The sequence below is a fragment of the Choloepus didactylus genome, chromosome X (assembly GCF_015220235.1).
Source record: "Choloepus didactylus isolate mChoDid1 chromosome X, mChoDid1.pri, whole genome shotgun sequence".
NCBI lineage: Eukaryota > Metazoa > Chordata > Mammalia > Pilosa > Megalonychidae > Choloepus > Choloepus didactylus.
In genome coordinates this window covers 90,147,630-90,159,763 of record NC_051334.1, presented here as the reverse complement: position 1 = coordinate 90,159,763, position 12,134 = coordinate 90,147,630, and the positions used below count along the sequence as shown (strand labels likewise).

The 12,134-nt window shown below is 36.9% G+C and overlaps 1 protein-coding gene across 1 annotated transcript in view; it reads left to right on the top strand.

Annotated features, from left to right (window-relative positions):
* The window catches only part of BRWD3 (bromodomain and WD repeat domain containing 3), a 227,938-nt gene that overhangs the window by 90,333 nt on the left and 125,471 nt on the right, over positions 1-12,134 (top strand). The window contains 3 exon segments of the mRNA XM_037821172.1: positions 3,919-4,052; positions 5,067-5,196; positions 6,124-6,349. Coding sequence (XP_037677100.1) covers positions 3,919-4,052; positions 5,067-5,196; positions 6,124-6,349 — 490 coding nt within the window.

Sequence of the window (12,134 nt, the reverse complement as noted above, 5' to 3'; positions counted from 1 at the left end):
ATATCAGAAATGGATTGGCTTTTGTAAAGGGGCTTTATTAGGTTGTGAATTTATAGTTCTAAGGCCATAAAAGTGTCCAAATTAAGGCATCAACAAGAGGATACCTTCACTGAAGAAATGCCAGTGGCATCTGGGGTTTGTCTTTTGGCTGGTAAGGCACATGGCAGCTTCTGTTCTTCCTTCTTTCCTGGGTTCTGGTTTCAAAATGGCTTTCTCCAAAATGTCACTGGGAATTTTCTCTCTAAGCCTCTCTCTCTTGACTCCTATGCATCCTTGCTTGTTCTCCCAGGGCATTTCTCTAAGCGTTGGGAGTCCTCTCATAGCTTCTCCAGGGCAAACTCTGATTTTCATCTCTTAGCTTAGCATCTCCAAGCATCTTTCTGTCTGCATCTCCAAGCATCTGGGTTTGTGTTGGCTCTTGTGGGTCCTTCTTGCTTCTCCTGGGGACAAAGTCTGGATTACATGTCTTAGCTTCTCTCCAAAATGTCTCTGCCTTTTATCTTCTCATAGAGGATACCAGTAAACTAATTATGACCCACCTTGAATGGGTAGGGTCAAACCTTCATGGGAATAACCATTGAGATTTTCTAGGGTACATAATGGATTCAGACCAGCACTAGCATTTAAGCATATAATTAAGAAAAAAATATTAATGAAGTATTTTACATTCTTTTTTTATACGAAGTCTTTGAAATCTAGTGTAAATTTTATACTTATAGAATATCTCAATTCGTACTAGCCACATTTCAAATGCTTAATAGCTATGTGCATCGAACAGCACAAGCCCATATCTCTAAAATCACAATTTCAAAGGCCATATTGTAGCCATTGGTTTTATAAATCCATGTAAAATTCAATCTTAATAAGTATTTTAATGTAGAGTCCTGTTTCATGAGCTGACTCATGGATCATCTGTTTTCAGTGAATTGTATTGAAGAAATTTTAGCACTGAGTGTTTTAGTACTTGCAACAATCAAATCTACTTAGTTTTGTTTAATAATTTGTATGTCAGGGGTCTTAGTGGAATGTAAAATTCTTCCATTTAGCAAATACTTCTTGAGCATGCACTGAGTACCAGGTATGTGTTATGAATAAATGATAAATTAAACCGAATCCCTGACCTGGAGCTTATGACCTATTAAGAGATAAAAATCTTTAATCAAATAAGTGATAAGAAATAAAGTACAAGACAAAATACAGGCTTCTAACAGGGTGACCTAATCTGGTTTGGGAAAGTTAAAAGCTTATTGAGGAAGTAAAGTTGGGGTTAAGATTTGAAAAAGTGACTAGAAATTACCCAAATCTCAGTTTAAATGTCCCCTCCTTGACAAGGCCTTCCCCCATCAAACCGTCTAAAATAGCTTCCCAGTCTTCCTCTTAGTATATCACCTTGCTTTATTTTTATGATAGTATGTATCAATACCTGATATTTTCTTGTTATATTTTCTTTTTTGTTTGTTTGTTTGTTTACTTTCTGTCTATATGTGGCAGGGGCTTAATAAATATTTGGTGAATTACATATGTGAGGAAGTTGATAGGTCCTTCCAAGAAGAGGGAAAAGTACCTGCAAAGGTCCTGAGGTAGAAGAGAACTGAATAAAAGCCAATTTGACTAGTGCACAGGGAGCAGAAACAGTGCTACCAAATAAAGACTGAAGAAGTGGACAGGGGCCAGACCATTCAGGGTTCTGTAGGATCTAGCCTAAGACCAATAGGAAACCATTAAAGCATTTAAAGCAATAGGAAACCATTAAAGCATTTAAAGTAAAGGAATGACATGAGTTTTCCTTTTGAAAAATACCTTGTAATGCTTGCTACAAGGTAAATAGAATAGATTGGCATGGGAATAAGAGTGACTGTGGTTAAGCTGTAGAAGTTGATTATTTATAGTAGCCAGGATGAGACATGATAATTTGGATTTATGTTCTGGTGGTGGAATTAGAGGCATGCTTAATTAAAAAAAATGTATATGGTTAGGGAGTTAAGGTAGTTATCAGTTCTTGGAGAGGGGGTTGTATGACAAACAGGAAGGTTTTATGGTATAAAAGGGTCAGGTATTTTGAATAAAGTAACAGCAGAGAGGATAAATACAAATACTACAGATGATATATCTTAAGATATTACTAATTTTTACTTGGTTTTGTTACCCATGATTCAGTGTTTATACCCTCATCCCAAGGCATGTAACCAAATTACAAACTCCCTGTTTACAAACCACATTTTCCCAATGTACACTGAAATAGTTGCATCATTGAAACAGCCTCAACAAGGTCCGTTCACTATAGCAATAGGTTTCCATTTTATTATCCTTAAGTTTTCTTTTTCCTTTATTAGAGAAGTTGTGAGTTTACAGAACAATCATGCATAAAATATATGATTTCCATATACCACCCTATCACCAACACCTTGCATTGGTATGGAACATTTGTAACAATTGATGATAGCACATTTTTATAATTGTAATATTAATTAAAATCCATGGTATAACTTAGGGTTCACTCTTTGTGTAGTGTAGTTCCATAGATTTTTTAAAAATTTTTATTCTGTTACCATATATGCGATCTAAATTTTCCTGTTTTAACCATATTCAGATATATATTTCATATCCTTAAGTTTAACAAAGCAATTTTATTGTGTATTGGTTAGGAACCTGAGGAAATCTTTGCTATCTCAAATTGATTATTCAGTGAAGAACTTTGTGTAACAAATGAATAAAAAACATTTTCAGTAGTCACTGGGAGAAGAGTTTTGGTAAACTTTCAGTTGTGATGGGATTTTACTGACTCCTCTTAACATACTGTGTTTTGAGTGACTCTACAGCTGTTTCTTAATAAGGTGTTTTTTGTTTTGTTTTGTTTTGTTTTTGTGTTTTGTTTTTTTTTGTCCAGAGTGGTAATATGGTGGGATACTTTATTAATCCACTTTTTTTATTAGTATGATTTGGGTTAAAATGCCATTTTTGAGTTCCTAGAATATGATTACTTCTACAAGCATCTGATATATAATGTGCTGATACTTTCCTAAGTGAAATACAACGCCAGGTTGTTCTGTGTGCCTTTTTGAGACTTCACCTGTTAAGTCTTATGAAAATTGACAATGATCTAAATCAGGAGTTGGTAAACTTTTTCTGTAAGAGGCCAGATAGTAAATATTTTAGATTTTCAGGCCACATGTGTCTCTGTTGCATATGCTTTGTTCTTTCTTGTTTTTTATATTCCTTTAAAAATGTAAACATCATTCTTAGCTCACAGGTTATATGTACAAAAATGTCTAGGATTTGGCCTTCAGGCTACAGTTTGCCAACCCCTGATCTAAGGTCTCTATATACTGATATACATTGATTGGGAGGCAAACATGTAATATAAACATTGATTTTCAAACTAATTTTTTCTTCAGTAGCAAATCCAGTTTTCAGATAACAGCTTAAATTCAACCTCCAAGTATAAAACAGGTATAGAGCAGAGCCACTGTGCTTTGTGCCTAGAATATATCATGGGGCTTCCCCAAATACAGTGTAAATACCAGTGATAGAGAGTGCTGGGTAAGAACAATGAAAGTTTGTCTGTTTTCACTGTGGCAGAATTGGATGTTAATAAAAGATTCTGATTTTTTGTCACATTTTTTGTGGCCTTTTAAACAGTAGAATCCTGGAAATACCAATTCTGCTTCAGGGGTCTGGTTAAATAAACTGTGGCTGTTTGGACTGTGCTATATATTGATCCTTTATAAAATCACCAATTATGCATATAAGTAATTCTAGCTGAACTATATTTTTCATGTAGTGTCCATGTAGTAAATGCTGTTAAATTAGCAAGCATGGATTCATCTGAACTAAACTGATAATACTTACAAGGCTTTGTGGCCAAATAAACCAAATGTTTGGTGTTACTTTTCATTTTTAATATTGATTTTATCATAGGGACATGATGATGAAGTATTTGTTTTGGAAGCACATCCATTTGATCAAAGGATCATACTTTCAGCAGGTCATGATGGAAACATTTTTATTTGGGACCTTGACCAGGGGACCAAAATTTGAAATTACTTTAACATGGTAAGGAAAATCTGCATTTTCATTCATATTAAAACTGACTTCTCTTGTATGATAACTTGGTAATTAAAGTATACCTACTGCAAAGAACCTCGTCATCTGAGTTTAAATCTGTAAAGTAACTCAAAAACTGAGTCAAGACCCGAGAGTAAGGTAATCAGAATAAGACCTTTCAGGATGACTATTATCTTGGGATTGTCAACAATTTCCAAGTTCTGGTCCCCAGCTCTGAAACTCTAGAAACTCAAATTCATTAAACTTTGGAGCTAACATTAACCGACGTCGCAAAAGGATTAATGTTTAAAGTATAATCCTAATTTATGAATGACAACAGTGACTGTCGGTACTTATGGCTGCCTCTAGAAATCCACATATGGATTAATCAGTAATCAGAAGGTTGTTTGGTAACCATGGAACTGGAGATATGGATACTCTTAAAATATATTTCATGCAAACCATTGAAAACTCTGGTGAGCTATCTCTTCTACCAGTAGAACACCCTTCTGTGGTGATAGCATGTCTTCCATATTTTATGCCCCTCTCTGAAGAACAGTTCTGACTAACAATTCTAAATTGTTGCTCTTTGAGCTCTCTTTACAAACTTTATTATACTCTATTTTTTATTAGTAAAATTGATTTGTCTGTTTTAATTTTAGGATGATGATTTTAAGCTTAATTGCATTACAGCTTTAGATATGAGGATAATATATTGACTTTGCTGAGGCAGTTCTCTTCTCAATTTGGTTGAGTATAGGTCTTTTTAATTTCCCTTAGTCATTCATTAACTATTTCTTGAGGTATGGCATTGCTAGTATTGATTGATGTCATCCATTGCATTTTGATTCTCCCTAATTTCTCTCAGAGCTTTTCTGACAAGGGTTCTGGCTACAAAAGCCAGAGAGTACATTGGAATGTTGATGCATCACAGAATCCAAGGTAATAGCAAGGAGAAGCTATCATCTATATATTATTTGAAAATTACTCGTAAAATGACTTAGAGAAACTCCTGAATTTCGGATTGAAGGCCAAGGTCATGGTGCAGTGTTTGATTGTAAATTTTCACCTGATGGAAACCATTTTGCCTGCACAGATTCTCATGGACATTTGCTGCTTTTTGGTTTTGGATGCAGTAAATTCTATGAAAAGGTTAGTATATTTAATTTTTGTTGTAGACTGCAATTTGGGTTGTATCATTCATAAATTTTGTTTGATGTCTTCTAGTTTGTTAGTATTATTATGTATCAAGATATGTAAAATAAGAAAGTTGCCTTTCTTGGCAAATTTTTCCATCCTGCCTGCACATCAGGCTTGGAGTAAGAATACCTCTTACCATATATGGTGATATAGGTATAACAATTCATTAGGAAATCCTTTTGCTTGGAACAGATTCTCTGGACTGCCTTTCTGGTGTAATAGGGAATGACAGATTGCATCCTTGGCCTACAGTAATTTAGTTGCATGGGAATAAACATCTGGTGACACAGCATATATATTTTCTTGGTTGACTGTTTTACCTGTTATAGATCCTGTTAAAATAATTTGTGAGCTAACTTAATGGGTTTATTATAATTTATTAACTGTGTGTGTGGAATAGATTTTAGAATCTTAGAATTGGCAGAGTACACAGAAGCGTGAATTCAGCTCAATACTTGTACCACCTGTTAGGACATTTGATGCGATTGATATTTGCTGTCGCCCCATTTATATTCTGCTTCATCTATCATTGTTGGAATCAAATAAGCAAGAGAAACATTGTTATGTAGGTTTTTGCAACTTAAAAAATAATAAAAATAATACCTAATTTTATTCACTGTGTTATTACTTTACTTTGCCCTATAAGAATTGGATAAATATGATTGAGAGCCAGAAAATAATGCAGATTTTAGGATTTTGTGGGGAAAAGATGGAGCCATGATTTCATTAATTCACTTCTTCTTAGAGGGAGTATTTCATAATAGAAGACTACAAGAGAATGCCTGATTTGAAAAACACATATTCCCTAGTAATGAAAACAAGTGCTTCTCTATAAACTCCCTGTGTATGTCAAATACTAAAAAAAAAATGGTCCTTAAGATTCCAGATCAAATGTTCTTTCACACGGATTATCGACCTCTTATTCGTGATGCCAACAACTATGTATTGGATGAACAAACCCAACAAGCTCCTCACCTCATGCCTCCCCCATTCTTGGTGGATGTTAATGGAAATCCTCATCCCACAAAATTCCAAAGTCTGGTACCAGGATGGGAAAATTGTAAGGATGAACAGCTTATACCACAGCTGGGATATGTGGCTAATGGTATGTTATCTCCAAAATTAAATTTAAAACATTTTACTGAATGTTATACTTACTGCTGTTCCCTGTATGATGTATACCCCCTTGCTAAACTCTGGAATAAGTTATAATATATTTTACTTAATACTTACATTAATTTTCAGTTGTATAGTACTTTTTACTGTTCAGAGTACTTTTATATTATTTATCTCACCTGGACACAAATAGACAGATTAGGACAAACATGTATATGCTCAAGCAGAAAATAACATGAGCTATCTCCTTAGAAACCCTGAATATATGATTCTGTTATCCCTTATAGTGTGTGTGTGTGTCTAATAATGATTAAATGAACTAACTGTAATGTATTATTATTATTAGTCAAATTCTATTATTCCTAGTATTGGGATTTTAGTTTGAGGGTCTATATAGTTAATGGACCTAAGAACAAGGAACTTCAAAAACCCCAAACTTAAAAGTAGCTTATTTGCCTATCCCCATGTTTGAATGCAAAGAATTATTATATGTTGGGGAGCGGGGTGTGAGTGTTTAAATAACAATAAATCTTGGAGGATATTGAGGAAGCAATGATGAGTGTGATGCATGATGGGGGGGGGATATAGAACAAGAAATTGGATAAGCTGTTCTATATCAAAGCAACTTGGATTCTTCCAGTTGGCATATTTTCCCTATTTATATTGCTCCCCCACCCCCACCCTGAACTCCCTAGAATACTTTCATGTCTTAGTTTGTTACTTGCAGGTTTTCTTCCAGGTATGAGGTAGTGAATTATTTATTTGCAGATGGAATTTTCTTTCTTTACCAGACCTTTATAAAGTGAAATGCTGCACATTCCTTTATTATGTTCTCTCTGACAAGGGTTTGTAGAGCACTAAAATTGTATTAAACATGTGCTAATAATTGCTCTGATGGTGTCATATTTATTAAACCAGGAGGAAAAGTGTCAATATTAAATAAGAAATGAATCAAAAAACATCTGAGGAGGCGGGGCAAGATGGCAGACTGGTGAGCTGTAAGTTTTAGTTACTCCTCCAGGAAAGTAGGTAAAAAGCCAGGAACTGCGTGGACTGGACACCACAGAGCAATCTGTCTTTGGGCATACTTCATACAACACTCATGAAAACGTGGAACTGCTGATATCAGCGAAATCTGTAAGTTTTTGCGGCCAGGGGACCCGCGCCCCTCCCTGCCAGGCTCAGTCCCGGGGGAGGAGGGGCTGTCAGCTCCGGGAAGGAGAAGGGAGAACTGCAGTGGCTGCTCTTATCGGAAACTCATTCTACTGATTCAAACTCCAACCATAGATAGACTGAGACCAGACACCAGAGACTCTGAGAGCAGCCAGCCCAGCAGAGAGGAGACAGGCATAGAAAAAAAAACAACACGAAAAACTCCAAAATAAAAGCAGAGGATTTTTGGAGTTCTGGTGAACACAGAAAGGGGAAGGGCGGAGCTCAGGCCTTGAGGCGCATATGCAAATCCCGAAGCAAAGCTGATCTCTCTGCCCTGTGGACCTTTCCTTAATGGCCCTGGTTGCTTTGTCTATTAGCATTTCAATAAACCATTAGATCTCTGAGGAGGGCCGTTTTTTTTTTTTCTTTTTTTCTCTTCTTTTTTTTTTTTTAAATACTTTTTTCTTTTTCTAAAACAATTACTCTAAGAAGCCCAATACAGAAAGCTTCAAAGAATTGCAATTTGGGCACATCAAGTCAAGAGCAGAACTAAGAGAGCTCTGAGACAAAAGGCAATAATCCAGTGGCTGAGAAAATTCACTAAACAACACAACTTCCCAAGAAAAGGGGGGTGTCCCCTCACAGCCACCATCCTGGTGGACAGGAAACACTCCTGCCCATCGCCAGCCCCATAGCCCAGAGCTGCCCCAGACAACCCAGTGTGACGGAAGTGCTTCAAATAACAGGCACACACCACAAAACTGGGCGTGGACATTAGCCTTCCCTGCAACCTCAGCTGATTGTCCCAGAGTTGGGAAGGTGGAGCAGTGTGAATTAACAAAGCCCCATTCAGCCATCATTTGAGCAGACGGAGCCTCCCTACACAGCCCAGCAGCCCAGAACTGCCCTGGGGGGACGGCACTCACCTGTGACATAGCACAGTCATCCCTCAACAGAGGACCCGGGGTGCACAGCCTGGAAGAGGGGCCCACTTGCAAGTCTCAGGAGCCATACGCCAATACCAAAGACTTGTGGGTCAGTGGCAGAGACAAACTGTGGCAGGACTGAACTGAAGGATTAGACTATTGCAGCAGCTTTAAAACTCTAGGATCATTAGGGAGATTTGATTGTTGGGGCCACCCCCCCTACCCGACTGCCCAGAAACACGCCCCACATACAGGGCAGGCAACACCAACTACACACGCAAGCTTGGTACACCAATTGGGCCCCACAAGACTCACTCCCCCACTCACCAAAAAGGCTAAGCAGGGGAGAACTGGCTTGTGGAGAACAGGTGGCTCGTGGACGCCACCTGCTGGTTAGTTAGAGAAAGTGTACTCCACGAAGCTGTAGATCTGATAAATTAGAGATAAGGACTTCAATAGGTCTACAAACCCTAAAAGAACCCTATCAAGTTCAGCAAATGCCAAGAGGCCAAAAACAACAGAAAATTATAAAGCATATGAAAAAACCAGACGATATGGATAACCCAAGCCCAAGCACCCAAATCAAAAGACCAGAAGACACAGCACCTAGAGCAGCTACTCAAAGAACTAAAGATGAACAAAGAGACCATAGTACGGGATATGAAGGAAATCAAGAAGACCCTAGAAGAGCATAAAGAAGACATTGCAAGACTAAATAAAAAAATGGATGATCTTATGGAAATTAAAGAAACTGTTGACCAAATTAAAAAGATTCTGGACACTCATAGTACAAGACTAGAGGAAGTTGAACAACGGATCAGTGACCTGGAAGATGACAGAATGGAAAATGAAAGCATAAAAGAAAGAATGGGGAAAAAAATTGAAAAACTCGAAATGGACCTCAGGGATATGATAGATAATATGAAACGTCCGAATATAAGACTCATTGGTGTCCCAGAAGGGGAAGAAAAGGGTAAAGGTCTAGGAAGAGTATTCAAAGAAATTGTTGGGGAAAACTTCCCAAATCTTCTAAACAACATAAATACACAAATCATAAATGCTCAGCGAACTCCAAATAGAATAAATCCAAAAAAAACCCACTCCGAGACATATACTGATCACACTGTCAAACACAGAAGAGAAGGAGCAAGTTCTGAAAGCAGCAAGAGAAAAGCAATTCACCACATACAAAGGAAACAGCATAAGACTAAGTAGTGACTACTCAGCAGCCACCATGGAGGCAAGAAGGCAGTGGCACGATATATTTAAAATTCTGAGTGAGAGGAATTTCCAGCCAAGAATACTTTATCCAGCAAAGCTCTCCTTCAAATTTGAGGGAGAGCTTAAATTTTTCACAGACAAAGAAATGCTGAGAGAATTTGCTAACAAGAGACCTGCCCTACTGGAGATACTAAAGGGAGCCCTACAGACAGAGAAACAAAGACAGGACAGAGAGACTTGGAGAAAGGTTCAGTACTAAAGAGATTCGGTATGGGTACAATAAAGGATATTAATAGAGAGAGGGAAAAATATGGCAAACATAAACCAAAGGATAAGATGGCCGATTCAAGAAATGCCTTCACGGTTTTAGCGTTGAATGTAAATGGATTAAACTCCCCAATTAAAAGATATAGATTCGCAGAATGGATCAAAAAAAATGAACCATCAATATGTTGCATACAAGAGACTCATCTTAGACACAGGGACACAAAGAAACTGAAAGTGAAAGGATGGAAAAAAATATTTCATGCAAGCTATAGCCAAAAGAAAGCACGTGTAGCAATATTAATCTCAGATAAAATAGACTTCAAATGCAGGGATGTTTTGAGAGACAAAGAAGGCCACTACATACTAATAAAAGGGGCAATTCAGCAAGAAGAAATAACAATCGTAAATGTCTATGCACCCAATCAAGGTGCCACAAAATACATGAGAGAAACACTGGCAAAACTAAAGGAAGCAATTGATGTTTCCACAATAATTGTGGGAGAGTTCAACACATCACTCTCTCCTATAGATAGATCAACCAGACAGAAGACCAATAAGGAAATTGAAAACCTAAACAATCTGATAAATGAATTAGATTTAACAGACATCTACAGGACATTACATCCCAAATCACCAGGATACACATACTTTTCTAGTGCTCACGGAACTTTCTCCAGATTAGATCATATGCTGGGACATAAAACAAGCCTCAATAAATTTAAAAAGATTGAAATTATTCAAAGCACATTCTCTGACCACAATGGAATACAATTAGAAGTCAATAACCATCAGAGACTTAGAAAATTCACAAATACCTGGAGGTTAAACAACACACTCCTAAACAATCAGTGGGTTAAAGAAGAAATAGCAAGAGAAATTGCTAAATATATAGAGATGAATGAAAATGAGAACACAACATACCAAAACCTATGGGATGCAGCAAAAGCAGTGCTAAGGGGGAAATTTATAGCACTAAACGCATATATTAAAAAGGAAGAAAGAGCCAAAATCAAAGAACTAATGGATCAACTGAAGAAGCTAGAAAATGAACAGCAAACCAATCCTAAACCAAGTACAAGAAAAGAAATAACAAGGATTAAAGCAGAAATAAATGACATAGAGAACAAAAAAACAATAGAGAGGATAAATATCACCAAAAGTTGGTTCTTTGAGAAGATCAACAAGATTGACAAGCCCCTAGCTAGACTGACAAAATCAAAAAGAAAGAAGACCCATATTAACAAAATAATGAATGAAACAGGTGACATAACTGCAGATCGTGAAGAAATTAAAAAAATTATAAGAGGATATTATGAACAACTGTATGGCAACAAACTGGATAATGTAGAAGAAATGGACAATTTCCTGGAAACATATGAACAACCTAGACTGACCAGAGAAGAAATAGAAGACCTCAACCAACCCATCACAAGCAAAGAGATCCAATCAGTCATCAAAAATCTTCCCACAAATAAATGCCCAGGGCCAGATGGCTTCACAGGGGAATTCTACCAAACTTTCCAGAAAGAACTGACACCAATCTTACTCAAACTCTTTCAAAACATTGAAAAAAATGGAACACTACCTAACTCATTTTATGAAGCTAACATCAATCTAATACCAAAACCAGGCAAAGATGCTACAAAAAAGGAAAACTACCGGCCAATCTCCCTAATGAATATAGATGCAAAAATCCTCAACAAAATACTTGCAAATCGAATCCAAAGACACATTAAAAAAATCATACACCATGACCAAGTGGGGTTCATTCCAGGCATGCAAGGATGGTTCAACATAAGAAAAACAATCAATGTATTACAACACATTAACAAGTCAAAAGGGAAAAATCAATTGATCATCTCAATAGATGCTGAAAAAGCATTTGACAAAATCCAACATCCATTTTTGATAAAAACACTTCAAAAGGTAGGAATTGAAGGAAACTTCATCAACATGATAAAGAGCATATATGAAAAACCCACAGCCAGCATAGTACTCAATGGTGAAAGACTGAACGCCTTCCCTCTAAGATCAGGAACAAGACAAGGATGCCTGCTGTCACCACTGTTATTCAACATTGTGCTGGAAGTGCTAGCCAGGGCAATCCGGCAAGACAAAGAAATAAAAGGCATCCAAATTGGAAAAGAAGAAGTAAAACTGTCATTGTTTGCAGATGATATGATCTTATATCTAGAAAACCCTGAG